General features: G+C 46.5%; 2 protein-coding genes across 10 annotated transcripts in view; one reads left to right on the forward strand and one right to left on the reverse strand.

Annotated features, from left to right (window-relative positions):
- UBAP1 (ubiquitin associated protein 1) overlaps window positions 1-1,559 on the forward strand; it is a 55,324-nt gene extending 53,765 nt beyond the window's left edge. For all 6 annotated transcript variants that reach the window (XM_030832714.2, XM_070045759.1, XM_030832715.3 and 3 more), the window contains one exon: window positions 436-1,559. In XM_030832714.2, the coding sequence (XP_030688574.1) occupies window positions 436-576 (141 nt within the window). In that variant the 3' untranslated portion in view covers window positions 577-1,559. The remainder of the gene's footprint in view (window positions 1-435) is intronic.
- Window positions 1,560-2,921: 1,362 nt separating this feature from the next.
- The window catches only part of KIF24 (kinesin family member 24), an 85,044-nt gene continuing 70,988 nt past the window's right edge, over window positions 2,922-16,977 (reverse strand). For 3 of the 4 annotated variants that reach the window (XM_070045757.1, XM_070045755.1, XM_060301052.1), the window contains 5 exons: window positions 13,552-13,623; window positions 11,736-11,845; window positions 5,561-7,765; window positions 4,089-4,278; window positions 2,922-3,558 (listed from right to left, as the gene is read on the reverse strand). In XM_070045757.1, the coding sequence (XP_069901858.1) occupies window positions 3,418-3,558; window positions 4,089-4,278; window positions 5,561-7,765; window positions 11,736-11,845; window positions 13,552-13,623 (2,718 nt within the window). In that variant the 3' untranslated portion in view covers window positions 2,922-3,417. The remainder of the gene's footprint in view (window positions 3,559-4,088; window positions 4,279-5,560; window positions 7,766-11,735; window positions 11,846-13,551; window positions 13,624-16,977) is intronic. The other variant, XM_070045756.1, reaches the window with a different exon arrangement.

Consider the following 16,977-nt stretch of genomic DNA (forward strand, 5'->3'; position numbering starts at 1 on the left):
CGGGTTGAAGACTATCTAGAATCCCAGGGAAGAGACGGGAAAAATGACCTGGGCAAAAAGCCATATTTTTGGATGTTGGGGGAGATTGCTAGTCACTTCACCTAGGCTGCTAGCCAGAAAGCAGCCATTTCTGGGTTCAGTATCCTGCTGGGTGGGAACACAGATGTGGATGGTGAGACCTGAGTGAAGGTCAGCAAGGTTTGGGACTGGGCATGGCTCCTGATGGACGATTGGCCATGGCATCAACCTGTCTTCCTCCACAGCCTCGCTTCCTCTACGGCCCTCCTCTGCTTGCTAGGGGACCTCAGAGAGGCTCATGAGGCTCCGGCAAAGAACGCTCCCCCAAGCAGCCCCCTTACACACATATTCCTCCACTCAGCTGTGCTGTGTGGCTTGGACCCCTTTCTTGAGTCTGTATTCTCTTATTTCCCTTAGATGATGGAGTTTCTTCAGTTAATGAGCAAATTTAAGGAAATGGGCTTTGAACTGAAAGATATTAAGGAAGTTCTGCTATTACACAACAATGACCAGGACAATGCTTTGGAAGACCTCATGGCTCGGGCGGGAGCCAGCTGAGACCAGGCCCTGCCACGGAGCCCCCCCCCGCCGAAGGCCCTGAGGAGACCACCTGTGCGGAAGAAGGGGCACGCTTCCGGATTTTCTTTTGGGGGTGGAAGGTCAGGTGTAGAGACTGTGTTTGCCAAGTCTCTATGAGCCTAGGTCCTGAGCTGGGGAGAAAGTGGGGAAGATTTAGGAGTGCATATGCCCCCGGAACTGTCCCGGCTCCTTCCACAGTAAAAGTATTTGTATTCTGAGAAGTGTCCTTCCCACCTTGGCCATCCAGAGAGACTTCTCTGGTCTTTCTGGGGTCTGTATGGCCTCAGCCGAAACCTGTCCCAGCTGCCAAAAGGAGTTGGGGAGAAGGAGGTGGGAGGGCCAGACTCAGTGCTGCTCTGGGGCTAGATGTTTCCCTTCTCTGCAAGGGTGGACTGACCTCTAATCCAAGTTGAGTGCAATTGAAAGGTTCTTCCAGGGTTTTGTTTTTTTCCCCCTTTAACGATGTCACTTAGTGTTAACACTGGTTCTGCAATGTCTCTGAGGTGCAAAGAATGCCCTTTTCCCCTTGGGGCCCTGAGTTTGCCTTTTCTGCCAGGCAGTTACCATACTTCCCTGCCCCAGCCTGTTTCTTTTGGCCTGGTTTGGACCACAGTCTTCGGCTACCCGAGATTTTAGAGCCCCCTGCTCTAGAAAACAGTTGTCAGTTTAAGAAATCATTGGCCCCTTCCTAGCACATCAAGTGGGGAAGAAAGAGGCTGTGATTTAGTCACCCAGCACTAACTCCACCTCAGTTCTCCCTGGAGAACAGCCTCTCCCTCCAGCCCCCTGCTCTAGGATGACACAATGAATAACACCTAGTCATAGAAATTAGTCTTTGGTTTGTTTTGTATTATGTTGTACATCATTAAAGATCTAAATACAAAGGATATACAGTCTTGATGAATCTAAAGTAATTTGCTAACTATTTTGATTTTTCAGAGAGAACTACTAATAAAAATCTAAAAGGTATATCCTGCTGTGATAACTTCTTTATTGCCAAGGACTGTTATACTGCAGGGTGGAAGTGAGTGAGTGGTAAAGGGATTTGCTGGGGATGGAACAGGAGCTAACCATTTTCTGTCATTTCAGTACTTTCTTCCAACTCTTAGGCCCATGGGACCCAGGAGCTGGCCCCCCAGTCTGCCCTGGTTTTCGGTTTGTAAAGGCAGGTGTAGACAAGGGTCTGTTTAAACTTGACCTAGCCCAGTCTCTGGGTCAAGGACATAGACATATGCCTTCCTGCAAGACTGACTGTGGCGGTGAGACAGGCTGGGCCTTCAGGGGAATCACTCAGAAATGAGGAACAAGCCCCTTGTCCTCTGAGCAGCATCATGCATAATTATGTGTTCCACAGGCAGGACTGGGATTCAGACTGCTTTATTAGCTCTCAGTAGTGCTGATGTAGCTGATGGAACTAGATTTATCCCTAGAGTTTCTTGTCCTTATACTTAATACTGCCCCACAGTCCCTCCTGTGCTCTTGGCTTGGATGGGTCTCTAATTTTTTTTTAGTGATCACGTGAGGAGCAGGTACAGAACCTTTGGGCTGGGAAGCACCAAGCTGGAAAGAGGCTGCCCTCTGGTGGTCAGGTCAGGCATGGCCATTGTCTCAGAAAGCCCCTCTTCTGGCCTTTAAAATTAATTAAACCCTTCTTTTAAAAACCTGTAAAAGTTATCCTTTACCTGTAGGAAATCAAAGTTTCATACCAAAATGGTGCCAGGGCCAAGGGCTTTGACATGAATTTCAACTTGATCCAGGGTGGCCTTGGTTAAGTGGGCCACCTGGAGGCCACTTGGTATTTCTTAAGCTTCTTTCTGCTAAAAAGATACAGAAGGAACTCACATGAAGGTGTGCGTGTATGTGTGTAGAACTGCTTTACTCCTCCCTTCTTTCACTCTCATCTCACACTACTGACCAGAGCACTCAGTGCCAAGACCCTGAACACAGGCCATTGAGGGGGGAGTAGATTGCCAGGGCAGTCCCGGATGAGGGTGAGGCTAGGAGACAGACTTGCCTGAGATAACTGCAGCTCTTCCACTATTCCGTGAGGGCGTGGGGGTGAGGATTCACAGACAGGAGCCAGAGCATGACGCAGGTGGATGGTCCCAGCACAAGGTAGAGATTGGAAAAGAATAATGCAGTGACGCGAGCACCCTCTTCTGTCTAAATACTGGATTGCAGGGAGGGAGGGGAACTGGAAGCATAAAGCCTGTCCCACATCTGCTGCTATTAAAGACATCAAGGTTTATTCATTTTACATTTTCAAAAGCTAACTAAAGTCCCAAATCAATCTCCAAGGGCTGATGGGGCAGAGCTCACCCTCCCCCGCCCCACTAGCACCAATGTTTTCATTTTTGACCAAGTCCTGGAGAAAGGCACAGAATCCAGCAGATAAAACCTCTGGGCTCAGCATGTTATCTTCCCTAGCTTGTGACCTCAACACAACCTCTAGGTTACCACTGACCATCCCCCCATCCACTGATCCCCAAATTTAGAAACATCTACAGGGTTATTAGACCTAACTGTGTTTCCACAGACAAGGGGTCAGTAAAGGCAAATCCTCCTCCAGTCCCAAAGAAAAGGGAGGGGCCTATTAAGTTTTTCAGGCTGATCTGTCCTTCCTTACAGATGCTCCTGTGCTTAGAATTGAGGGAAGGATGCTTGGCCCTGAGAGAGGGGCTGGGGCCCAGCCAAGGCCACATGTGGCTAGGGAGAGGCTAGCATGGGCAGGACCAGGGAGTGGGTTCTGATATCTGTAGGGGGACCTGGCAGAGGCCCTCCAGCTCTTGAGAGCCCAGCCACCACATACTGGATCTTGTTCTAAGACACCGCTGTCCTCTCAGGGGCCGCAGCTGGCCTGTGGCAGGCCAGGTATAGCTGCAGCTGGCTCCTCAGACTCTGGATGCACTTGGACTTCAGAGCCATGATTTCATCTAACTGGGTCACAAAATCTTCAAAATCCTGGAAAGGAAACAAAGGACAAGTGGAGCTTTTGCTGTTGCTGCCAGATCAGCTTTTCTAGTCCCTTCTCTTGTATGAAGATTTCAGAGCCCAGGCCCTTCCTCCAGCTGGAAAATCTGCAGGACAGTCACCATGGCACAGTGTGGGACCACTTTTCTACACAGAGAGGTATTTCGCAGGGCAGAAGGGTGGTTTTGTAGAAGTACCTCTGGTCTGCATAAGGCAAGTAAGTCACTGTTACCATCACAGGGAGGGGCACCAACAAGCCACTAGGAGGGCAGAATGGCAAAGAACAGAGGCTGGAAACATTTTGGCCTGGGAATGGGGAGTGTAGCACCATCTCCCACCTGTCCTTGCACGCCCTCAAGCCAACTCAGAGGGGTGGCAAGAGCAGGTCCAAGGCCTCAACAAGGTTAGAGTGTGACAGCAGACCCTTTCTGTACACACAGCTGCATCAAAAAAGGATGACTGTCAAACTAGCTGCAGGCTAATTCCCAACAACCCCTGAGAGTCCGGCCAAGACCACTTACATTAGGAGCCAGCTGGCTCATCAGGGTCTCCTCCTTGAAGCCCAGCTTGGCCATTTCATCCAGCTGTTCCTGGTGTGCTCGGATGAGTACCTGCCTGGGAACCAGAGGGAATGCTGTGGTCCTCCGGGCCTCCCATCTCTCCTGGGCAGCTTTCTGGAAGTGAGCCTCATTTCCAGGCCAGGAGCTGCTTCTGCCCAAAGAGGCCGAGGCTGTGACCAGGACCAGCTCCCCAGCACCTCCTGCCCCTCACCCATTCTTTTCAGGCCTTGTCAAGGGGCTAGGGGGGTACAAATGAGATTCTGAGAAGAGATGGGCTTCTGGAGCAGCCCCCTGCCTCCAGATACACTGAGGCACAGGGCTGGATGCTGCTTCTCCTCCACAGGAGCTGCCCACATCTTCCCTGCAAGAAAGCTCAAGGCTGTGCCACTGCAGCTGGCACACTTGGCACAAGGTAGAGCCAGCCACCTAGCCTGCTGTGATTTCTACTTTCTTTGGGGAGTTCAGGGACCAAAGCAAGGGGGTTTGAGCTAGAAGCTGGAGGATCTGCCTTCTGTCAGAAGAATCCAGCTAATAAAACCTCTGGGCTCAGCATGTTATCTTCCCTAGCTTGTGACCTCCAACCTCTAGGTTACCACTGACCATCCCCCCATCCTCTGATCCCCAAATTTAGAAACATCTACAGGGTCATTAGACCTGACTGTGTCAGACTCCACTGATGGATAGAGACCACGGAAACAGCAAGACTGTCTACCTTGTAGAGGTGCACATCCCTACACGCCCTTCTCTTTGCCCAAGGCCCAGGCCTGAGCCCCAGCAAGCAGCTGGCAGACGGTCTGCCCAGGTATCAGGAGCCCTAGCAGAGGGCCGCAGCCTCACATAGGAAGCATCTGTTCCCATTGGCCTGCCCTGCCTTCCTGCTCCTGGGCCTCTGATGCTGCTAGACCTCTTGCCCTCCTTTCTCTCACATTCTCAAAGGCTCTCTCATTCTGCTGTACCATCCACAGCCTCCTTCAGGGAAAGCAGCACAAATCACCAGCCCCTGTTTTTTTACCTTCACCATCTTGGAAGGTGACCAGCCAGCCTTGGCTCTGGGGTCACAAGGCTGCTGCTGCTGTGTCCCTGGGGAGCACTTCCAGGAGCACAGGCCCAACAGAATGAAGAAGAGGATTCTGATCTCACCATAGGTCTTAGGCTTACTTATAGGGTCAGATCCTCCCTTCTTTCACTCACATCTCAGCTTTCCCAAGCTTCTTTCACTCACATCCCACCTACCCTACCTGGCAGGCCTGCTCCAATACATTTTGTTCCTGCTGTTCATGTCAGATGCATCTAGGCAGGCTCCCTTGATAAGGTGGACAAAAAGCCTTTCTCTGAGCCAACCACAGCCATTCCCAGAACAGACAAAACATTCAGCTGTAGTGGGAGTAGGGGTGCCAAAGGGGCTCAAGTCTAGGTAGGAAAGTCCAACTTACTGTGCGTGCCCCAGGATGGGCTGACGGAGTGTCCTGGCAGTCTTGGGAGAACCTAGCCTTGCTAAGTACCTTGGGATTGGCCTGCGTTTGAGCCACGTGATGTCCTCATTGTAGCAAGACAGCTTGATGGGATCTGTGGACAAATCCAGCTCCTGCCAGCCAAGCCCTGCCAGGTGCTTTCTCTCCTGGGCCCAGGGCTGGTCAGCCACATCACTACTTCCTGTTTGGGGGGTGAATGTAGGCCCAGAGTGGGGTCCCTCAGTATGTATGGTGAGGCAGGGTTTTTCTGGGAAACCCTGGGAGCAGCCCAGCTCTGTCTCAGCATCGCCATCATAGTGCCCCTGGGAGAAGAGTGCAGTCTCTCTGCTTTGACAGGGCTCCCCCAGGTCAGCCTCCCTGTTGGGCAGCTTGTCAGGTGGGTGCTGATGGATGGGTGACAGGGACAGAGCTGGAAGATCACCCCCAGGCTTACTGTCGGGGGGAGATGATGAGAGCCACAGGTGCTCAGTTGCTGAAGACATTGGCAGGTCTGCCTCTTGATCACCAGATGACACTGTGTGGCCCACAGCTTGCCCCCCTGTGTCTGCTGCCACTAGACTGTGCGCAGCTCCATCCTGGGCCGACTGCTCCAAGGGAGGAGAGCCCTCATCATCTGGGCTCTCCAGGAGAGACATGGTGAGGGGAGCCATCAGTTCAGAAGCATGCTCAGAGCATGTGCCTAGTTCCCCTCTAGAGTCTTCTCCTTGGAAAGGGTTACTGTTTTTCATTGTTCTGGTTGCCACAGTTGGGCTATCTTCACTGACTTCTCTCAGAGGTGTGCTCACTGTGTCTCTTTGGTCTGGGGATCCAGGAACTGTGATGTGGGATAGTGAGAAAGTGCAACCATCTTCCTCCAGGGATGGTGAGCTGCCCTCAGCCTGCCGAGGAACCTCATTTTTGAAGGCATCCTGTCTGAGGTCAAAGGCTGGGCCGCCCCCCCTTTTCTGGTTATATACAAAGTCTGCCTGTGAGCAGTAAGGCTTCTCTGCCAGGTTTTCTCCAGGAGGAGGCCCTGAGGAGGTGGAGTCCTCCTCTCTGCTCCAGTCCAAGGGCACCTGACTTGGGCTGTGGCCGTGATCAAGTGCTATCCTGTGGCTTGCGGGGTCCCTGGAGTACATCCAGCTTCCAGTTAGACCCTTCTCGTCACCTTCTGTCCTGGGGCTAAAACACAGACTCTGCCGCCTTTCGGCTACCTGTTCCTCAGGACCTTGCTCCCTCTGATGAAGGAAGAACGAGCCTTCGCTATTCTCCAGGGTGTTTCCCTGCTTTGTGGTCCTCTGACAGGAAACATGTGAAAAAGAATCTTCACTGAAATCGCTGTCATCAAGGTCCTCAGCTTGGGCTCCATCATGGCTCTCACAACAAGAGTGGAAGGGAGGAGGGGTGTCATTCTGGAGCTGCCCCTCTGGAGGCCGGGACTGGCATAAAAACCTTTCCAGTGGTTGGTGCTTTAACTTCTGTTGGAGGAGAGGTGGCTGCTGGAACTGCTGGTGATAGAAGCGCAAATGTTCTTCCCTCTCCTTCTGATGTGGAGGGATGTCTGTCCAAGCTTCAGAGGCAGGCCTAGTAGGTGTGCCCCCCTTGCTGCCCTGACTGTACTCTACTAAGTGATGGACGTTGCCAAAGGAGAGTTCAACTCGTGACACAAGCTGCTTTTGCACTGGCTGCACAGTCTGCACCTTCTTGCACCGGGAAGGCAGCTTACCACGGACTGCTTCTTCTCCTGGGCCAGGGGCCCTGCTTCCCCACCCGAGGGCAGTTTTGTTGCCGATTGGATTTTTCTCAGAGCATGATGCAGCTGATTCTTCTGCCCCTTTTTTGGCTAAATGTCCAGGCCGCATGGTTCCTTTGATAGAGCTAGTTTGAATGACCCACTCTTGGGGAGGACTCCCTCTAGAGCCACCCCTTTTACCAGGAGCCTTAGGTACAGAAGCAAAAGGGATATTGGCTGGGTGACTGGCCAGAGGATGGGCCTTCGTTCTCGTGGAGTCAGGTGCCACTGTGAGTGACTGTTGGAGCCCCAGCTTGACTTTTTTGGGAGAACACTTGTCCCCTGGCAGGGCCACAGGAGAGCTCTGAATTCGTTTTGGAGAAGAGTTTCCAGATGTTCGATTTCGACTGCTAGCTGAAGTGCAACATTTAATGCCTTTCTTTAGTTCTTTGACCCTGTAAACGACCATTTTATGTTAAATGTGCATTCTTGCATGTTCTGTAACTTCTTTCCTATAGCTTTCAGGGAAAACAAAAACCAAAGAAAACTATTACAAGGACTGGGAATTACTTTTTTTTTTTTTTTTTTGCGGTACGCGGGCCCCTCACTGTTGTGGCCTCTCCCGTTGCAGAGCACAGGCTCCGGATGCGCAGGCTCAGCGGCCATGGCTCACGGGCCTAAGCCGCTCCGCGGCATGTGGGATCTTCCCAGACCAGGGCATGAACCCGCGTCCCCTGCATCGGCAGGCGGACTCTCAACCACTGTGCCACCAGGGAAGCCCCTGGGAATTAGTTTTTTATCTGGGAGAGAGATGGAGGAAATGGGGAGATTCTATTTCAGCATGAAATACCTCTCTTTACCTGAACAAAGAAGACCAGTGTCTTCTCTCAGGATAGTAGTGTGCATCCAGTATTCCATGATCAGGAGAGTTCTGGAAATACCACAGTCCCATGTGAGGGCCAGGCCAGAGGAGCTAGTCTCAGAACTATGCCCACGCAGGGCCCATGCCACGCTTCCTGAAGATCGGCCAACTCAGGAGCCTAGTGTCTACCCCTTACCCAGTCTTCCATAATCAGAGTCTTCTTTTCCCTGCAACCACCTCCTTTCAGGCTTCTCTGAGAAAATGAGTTCCCTCGAACCTGCTGGGCACTTCAAGAAGCAAAAGCCCTCTGGAAATAAGCAGGCTTGTGCTAATTCCGTTAAGGGAAAAATGACCTGTCTATTCACAGGGTTTCTCAACCTTAGCACTAGTGGTGTTTGGGGTCAGATAATTCTGTGTTGTGGGGAGCTGTCCTGTGGAGTGTTTAGCAACCTCCTTGGCTTCTACCCGAGATCCCAGCAGCATTTCTCCCCAGTCACAACAATCAAAATTGTCTCCAGACATTGCCAAATGTCCCCTAGGAGGCAAAATCGCACCGTAGATAGAGAAATAGAGAACCATGCTCTATTTTACAAGGGAATTTTAGAGAGCATGGAAAAATCCAGAATTAAGTCTCTGCTAGGATTCAGTTGCCAAGATCAGAGTCTCTCACTCTGTGATACCTAAAACAAAATACAAACAGTGTAAGAATTTGGATTTACAAGGAGACATCAAGTAAAATGTGACTCTCCAGTAGTTTGTTCGTAGATTCTGTGTTGAAATCCCCTAGGTGGGAGCAGTACTTCTGCCTGGGAGCTCCCAGAAAATGTCTTTTCCATTGTTTTGATTTTAATCCACTCAATAGTAGCCAAATGACCCCTCTGGCCATTACTGAAGACCAATATAGTAAACCTGACACTGAGACTTGACTTAAATCTTCCTTTTAGGTCTGGGAGGCAAGGCAAGCAGATAACACAGTAAGCAAAGAGACATAGGATGTGACTAAAGACACGTGAATTGTGTCCTTGGGCCTTTGCTGAGGTATTGCAGTAGGGCATACATCCACGGAATGGGTCGAGAGGTCCCACAGCAAGTCTAGATGGTTCCAAATTACTTCCTGTTATAAAAATCTGAGCTATTAGTTTTGTTAAAAGAGAAACACCAAAATCTCCTCCTAGCAGTCATAGTAAATAATTCTCGAAACCTGAGGGTGCCGGAAGAAATCTTACAGATAATTTTTGGTCGTTGATGCTAAAGGCTTCCAGGGTACTCTACCTTTTACCAAAATCACTCCTGTTACTGAGTTCTCTTCTGATACACCTGTTAGGGGTCCAGCTGGAACTTTATTTTTGGACTATTTAGCAACATTCTTCTAGTATGTGCAGAGATGAAAATTTTAAATCAGAGGAAAATTTTAAATAAGCAATACAATCATCCTCATCCTGTGTGTGTATGGATTGTTACCAACAATTAATTTGAACACATAAAACAAATGACTTTCATATTTATTTTCAATAATTTGTCAGACTGCTTTAAATGAAAGAGATTATTTCTATTATACTTATTCTATTTTTTAACCAAAATTATTTCAAATAATTTCCCAATCGTACTCAATGCATCCCCTCTGAGAAAGGGTTACTTTCATCCTCCGTTACTGAGGCACTGAGAGGAAAGTCTTGTTCTCTGCTCCTTAGTGATGTTCTTACTTCAAGTACTTGATATGTCTGTGATTTGGGGAGTGAATGGGGTTATGAAACAAGACGGACTTAGGGTTAATAATTGTTGAAGCTGGGTAATGGATACATGGGGGGAAAGAACCTGAAGCCATACTGGTTTTTGGGGAACAATTTTGGATCATCCCATGTCTTCTATCTGATCTCAGTCTTCACTGTCTTCTAGTAGTGCTAGGGTGCTGGCATTAGGAAACCATGCAACAAGAAAACCTCCTCGAGGAAACTTATGCCTATTATAGGCATACTTCATTTTATTGTGCTTTGCTTTTTGGATAGTGCGGTTTTTTTTTAACAAATTGAAGGTGGGTAGCAACCCTGCATAGAGCAAGTCTATTGGTGCCATTTTTCCAACAGCATTATTTTTAAATTAAGGTATGTATATATATATTTTAAAATCACTTTACTGTGATCTTTGATCTATTGTGGTGGTCTGGAACCAAACCTGCAATATCTCCACAGTATGCCTGTAATATTACTATTGTTAAAGTTAACATATAATGAGTGCTCACTATTTGCCAGGTGTGGTGCTAAGCCCTTCAAACATATCGCATCAGTGATTCCACATAACTGTTATATGAGATAGGTGCTATCATTATCCCTGTTCACATTAAGGAAACTGGGGCCCAGAGAAGTTGCAAATTTGTCCAAGACCACTCAGCTAGCTAGTGGCAGAGGCAGGGTATTGGCCCAGATAGTCTAACTCCAGAGTCCACTCTGGTAGCCACTTTGTAAATGATCTCTCCTATTTAAATGAGATAAGGTACACAGAGAACCTCACTCAAGCCCCCAAGCCCAGGAGGAGCTCCTCCTTTCATTCACAAATATTTATTACACATCTACTAGGTACCAAGTACTGTCTGGGCAGGAGAGATACAGTGGAGAAAAAGATAAGGTTCCCGTTCTCACGGAACTTAGATGGTGGCTTCTCTTTCCTTCCCAATGAGTTTCATTAAATGCCATGGATACTAAAGATTCTTCAACAGTAATTAAAAAAAAAAACCCAACAGGTTCCCCTCAAATAGTTTGTTATCTTTGGAGATGGATTCTTGGGAGACTGAAGAGGAGGTGTTGTAAGACAGGACCAGCAGCAAAGCAGCCAGAGGAAAGAATGGTAATGAGAGCATTTTCACACGTGAAGGAGACACGTGACCCCAGGGTAAGAGATGGGAGGGACCCTGGCAGATACCAAAGTCACTAGAGCCCTGACCTGGCAATAAGAGGTGCTAGTTCTGCCACCAACTCCCAGTGAGCCCTATTAATGTTTCCACCCTTTTCTGGGCCTCAGTTTCTCCTTCTATAACACAAGGTTGGTCTCTTCTGGACCTACACAGCTCTGAGTACTTCTGCCTTGACAAGTAATAGGTATTCTATCCCTAATAATTAGAGCTGAGGCTAGCAGGAAGAAAACCTCACTAAGCCTTCTACTCTGGAGAAATATTTCATCCCCCGCTAGCCATTTAAACGCCACTGATGGGGAATTCCCTGGCAGTCCAGTGGTTAAGACTCCACGCTTCCAATGCAGGGGATGCGGGTTTGATCCCTGGTTGGGGAACTAAGATCCCACATGCCACGCAGCGTGGCTGGAAAAAAAAAAAAAAAAAGCCACTGATGGAGTTGTCTCCTAAACAAAGGAGCGTGTCACCTTCCTTTTGTCACATTCACGCTTGTAAAATGGCAGGGCCTCCTACGTCACATTCTCCAAATGACCAATTGCACATTCCCCTGGCAGTAGAATTACTGTCCCAAGAACAGGCTTGTGGAGCTGAAGGTCAGATCCTTGTGTGTGTATCACACACACATACACACACGACCCGCCACCTGAAGGGGACTCACCGGTCAGCATAGCGCAAGGTATTCAGAGTGTGTTCGGTGGCCACATGGCTTGGCGAGATGTTGGCGATCATGCAGGTTTTGGCATTGCCAATGAAAGAGTCCTTCAGAACCTGTTTGAAACAGAAGGCAGGTCAATGAAGTCAACTAACCAAGGGCCTACTGACTACTTACTGTGTGCAGGACACTGGGCCACAGTCACCCTCACCCGCTTCTACGAAAAGGTAATTCACAAAAGGAGAAACACAGTCAATAAACAAAAGGTACTCACTTCACCACTAATCAAAGAAATGCAAACAAACCATTTTAAAAAACTAAAATTTTTGCAACTATAAGATTAAGACTCATACTACCCTGCTCTGCTGAGGGTCTAGGGAAAGGGCGCTCTTGTACACTGCTACACTGCCTGTATACCGTGTAGCATGAATTGGTACATGCCTTTGGGAGGGCAGTTTGGCAATATGGTAAAAATTTGGTAAAAAATGTTCACACTCTTGGTTTGGCAATCACACTTCCAGGACTTTATCCTAAAGAGATAATAATTGCTCAGTTGATCCCCCCCCAAAAAGTATACACAGGATATTCGTTACCTTATTATAATAGTAAAATTTGGAAAATCTACAAGTCTATAAACAGGTAACAAACTAAATAACTGTAAACTGCATACAACCATAAAAAATAATTATGTATATATGTACTTAGGTACCTGGAAAGATCTAAAACTTATGTTTGAGTGAAAAAGGTATATTATTCTGTAAGTGGATCCATGTGTGGAATTATTTTTTTAATTAAATAGGACACAATTTCTGGGGATGGAGGACATGTTTTGAAAAATAACAAAGCCAATGTCAGAATCAGGACTAACCACCTATAAGAAGGGTTTCCTGGATCCCTGGTTGAAATCATGTTTGAGAAGAAACAATCTAACCCAGTTCTGACTAGTAAGGAGCTATGTTATTATAGGTTCTGCCCCAGGTCCTGTGGGGCTGCCGATCTAGCTGCACAGGGTGAAAATCTCTCCCAGAATACAAAGATCCTCACCTAGACTGCCTTCTACCTAGTCTGTCCCTACTGTGCATAGGATTCGGTGCAGAAGGGAACCAGGGGCACCCATAACTGTCTTCACAGCTGTTTGTACCTAGGCAGACCCCTCCGTGGGCCACTCTTCTGCAGCCATTACAGATGCACACTTATTGGCGTTTCCCATTAATAAAGAAGCACATTTTCGTGACAGAAAAACGGAAGAAAAAAATTACTTATGGTTCTACCACTCAAAATAATCAGCGAACACATGCATAATTTCTGTGAAGTTTTTTCTTCTCATTTCATATTTTTAAACTATAGATCTTGGTCATCTTTCCTGTCAGGACATGTCAAAAATCTATCTCATTCTTTTTAACTGCAGCTATTATTTTTTGTCTTGAAACACTGGTCTAAGTCTTACAACTAAGAAAGTACCAAGTACAGCTGCACTACCATCCCCTTCAAAGGCTCAGAGACTCCACTAAATCAACAAGGTTTCTTTACATTAGAAATAAGCAGAAAGCTGGTGACCACTGCTGCCCCGCAGGGAGCCTGGCTGCTTCGTAGTGCAGGTATCCCTGCCCGAGGATGCCCCTTTCTTCTCCAAGACTGAGAGCTCCTGGAAGGAATGTGACTCCTCCCCCTCCTCTCTCTGCCCCCTCCCTTCCCCCTCGCCCCTCCCCCACTCCAGGGAGCATCACGCCTTGCTGGCAGTGGATGCTCTGCTGAAGGAATAAATGAATGGAAGAAGGAACACATGAGTGAACCAGAACTCAAAGCTCATATATAACTTTACCTGAGTTAATTTGCTTTGCCTGAAAGGAGTGTGAGTGTGTTCCTGATCCAATGCACGGATACATTCCTTCAGCTGCAAAGTGGTAGAATAATAAGCACATCAACTATCACATGCAAAGTGAGAATAACAGATCATATTTTTCTTAAGTAAATCACAGTCATGCAATTCCCAAAAGGAAGTCAAAATGCCGTGCTAGTTTCTCGTTCGACAAGAAAAATCAAGCTAGACTGGGAAACATCATCCTGTGCTAGCTGTGCCTAGTTAAGCCCCCCCCCCCGCCACCAATTTAAAGGCTGTGATCCTAGAATTAGCCCTGATAGTGTAAAACAGACAAACCCAGGGACATTCCCACAGGTCCCAGAGTCCAGCTTACATGGTGGCAGTTCTGGCTTGCCAGCTCCCTTTCTCTCCTCTTCTCACACTCTTCCCAACTACAAGATGCACTTAAATAGAAAGATACTATACTACTCCCCCGCCTCCCTGCTCACACATGCACACCTATAGGTATGGACTCAAGTGCAGATTCAAGTTGTCTGGATGGGACAGGAGAAATTCTAGAGTCAGAGCTGGGAAGGAACAGAGAAATCATCTAGGTCTACCTCCTCATTTAAAAACAAGGGGGGACTGTGGCCCAAAGGCAAGGGCATGTCACTTGCTCCTGGGCAGAGCCCCTCAAAGAAGTGCTCATTGGATATCACTAGTGCTAGCAGAAACCTGCATATGTAGATCTCTAGGGGCAACATGCCTATCAGAAAGAGCAGGGGTTGGGGGGACAGGATCAGGGAGGAGAGATCTTCTATTCCTGAGTCCTGCATCTCCGCTAGGCGGCAGTAAATGAGAAGAAAGGCAGGGAAAAGAATGGAAGGAATCCCTTGGCAGTGCCAGTTCTGGGAGTTCACCAAGAACAGGTAATTAGCTTTGAGAGTCTGCTGTGGCAGCAGCTACAGATGCCCACAACTAACTCCTCTCTATCTAAGAAGCTGCCAGGTTATAAGAAGGTATAAGGGAATTTCCTCTTTTATTACAAATCAGTCCAATATCCCCAAACTTTGGCACTGGGAAGATTCTCTAGAAGGGACGAGCAGGTACCCAAACCTGGTCCCTGAGTTACACCTGCCCCTTATGTACTCAAATCCAAGTGTGGCTATCAATTCTCTATGAGCCTTTGGGTCCCTTTAGCCTTGAATCAGAATGGAAAGTAGACTTTACTAAACTCTAAGGGAAAACCAAGGGAAGTACCCAGGAAAGAAAAAGGGGCACCTCTGTGCACCTCACAAAGCACAAGATTTTGATCCTATTCTATAAGGCTTGTTCTCAGGCCCCTTTACATGCTATCGCCCATGTGAGACAGACACAGTCAAGCCCCAGAGGGTTCTCCAACTTCACAGGTACTTCTTGGGTTTCTTGGTTAATTCCTGGACCATAAATTTAAATATGAGAATCAAAGATTTCTAGCTAGAGGCTGTGGACCCTTGGCCAATTCACTTAACCTGAGCTTCAGAATCCTGATCCATAAAGTGGGAATAAGAGAACCTGCTTTGTTGTGAAGGGTAAACTGACTAGCATATATAGTACATGCTCAAATATATTGGTTCTGGGGCTCCTTGGAGAAATGGTTGATTCCAGGGCTAGGGCAGGGAAGAGTGTGTGACACCTTATAGTGCCAAAAGACAAGGAGCTGCTCAAAAAATGATGGGGGCATGTCAAAAGGATACAGAAACCAACCTGAAAGAACTCCCAATGGCCATCTGGGATAATTTGAGCAAGAAAATAAATAATGATAGAAATGGATTCTAATTTAGCAAATAAAAGAAATATCCATTTACTATTATAACTAAATAACCAAATAAATAAATTAAAGAGAAAAAACAGCTCTTTCTTACAGTAGCATTCTAACTAATTAATGTAGAATGATGAACATAGAAAATCCCATCAGGTAAACACCACAGTAATAATTGTTGCAGGTAAGAATCATCAATGGATACTAAAATTAGGCAGCAAAAGTGTGATGTAAACAGGATATTTGCGTAGTTTCAAAGTATCTCTCCATAAGATACTTATTACAAAGGGAATAATCATAACTTTACAGTGGAGTAATCTAGCACAAACCACCTTAACTCAGTGATCAAGTTTAACATCACCAGTAATAAGACATATTGACTGATACAATACACTGAGAAGTATACAACTTCTGTGGTATTCTTGCTAAAAATTCATTATCTCAATCTAATAATGAGAAAACATTACGCAAACACAAATTCAGAGACATTCTGCAAAATAACTGGCCAGCATTCTTCAAAGGTGTTAAGGTCGAAATTGACAAAAACTGAGGAGACTACAGACCCATGATAACTAAATGTAACATAGAATCCTGGACCTGAAAAAGAACATTAGTGGGACTATTGATGAAATTCAAACAAGGTCTGTAGATAGTTAATAGTATTATATCAATGTTCATTTCCTGATTTAGATTACTATAGTTATGTAAGATGTTAACATTAGGAAGGCTGGGTGAAGGAATGCTACATGTTTATTTCTGTAACTTTTTTAAAATCTAAAATTATTCAAAAATTTTAAACAATAATAAAAAGATGCTGATTCTCTCACCTCTCTCAGCCTCCCAATTTATCCCTCATGAGGCCTGGAAATAATGTGTCTAACTGGAGATTTCAGTTCTGATCAAAAGGACTTAAATACTGTGGAGGGGCACAAGACAGGACTATGCATCTATAAGAAGGAATGAGGGTCTCTGTACACAGCCATGGAGTGAGCTCCAGGATACTGTTAAGTGCAAAAAGTAAAGTGTTTACAGTATGCTACCTTTTATTTTTTCCCTCCTGAGAAAGGGGTGAATACAAACATATATATTGGTAGAAAATCATTATCTAAGGGGAGGGAGGTAACAGGATTGAGAGGACAGGGTTGAACACTAGACTTTTCTGAATGTGGCTTATTTTATAACTTTAACTCAATACAAAATTGGTAAGCTTAAACACACAGAGAAGAATTATTTAAAGTGACTTTGCAACACAGTATTATGACTGTACATCCCTAGTGGGATACAATTTAAGGGTAAAAAGGAAACTGCAAAGAAATCTTAATCTGAATTCAGTAATCATATTATGAGTAATATTAACATGATTTGGGTATACATACGTATTGAAGTAGAGCAAATAAATTATATTAATGTTGTTAGGAACTAAGAATTTTAGCATAAGAGAAAAGGGAGGGAAATATAAATTTTAAAAAGTTAAGCAAAAATCCTGCAGTCTTAATTTTGAATTAATTTATTAGTATGAATCCCTGATATACTTTTACCTTTAAAAAAAAATATCTAGGGCTTCCCTGGTGGCGCAGTGGTTAGGAATCTGCCTGCCAATGCAGGGGACACGGGTTCGAGCCCTGGTCCGGGAGGATCCCACATGC

This window comes from Globicephala melas, chromosome 6, assembly GCF_963455315.2.
Source record: "Globicephala melas chromosome 6, mGloMel1.2, whole genome shotgun sequence".
Classification (NCBI taxonomy): Eukaryota; Metazoa; Chordata; class Mammalia; order Artiodactyla; family Delphinidae; genus Globicephala; species Globicephala melas.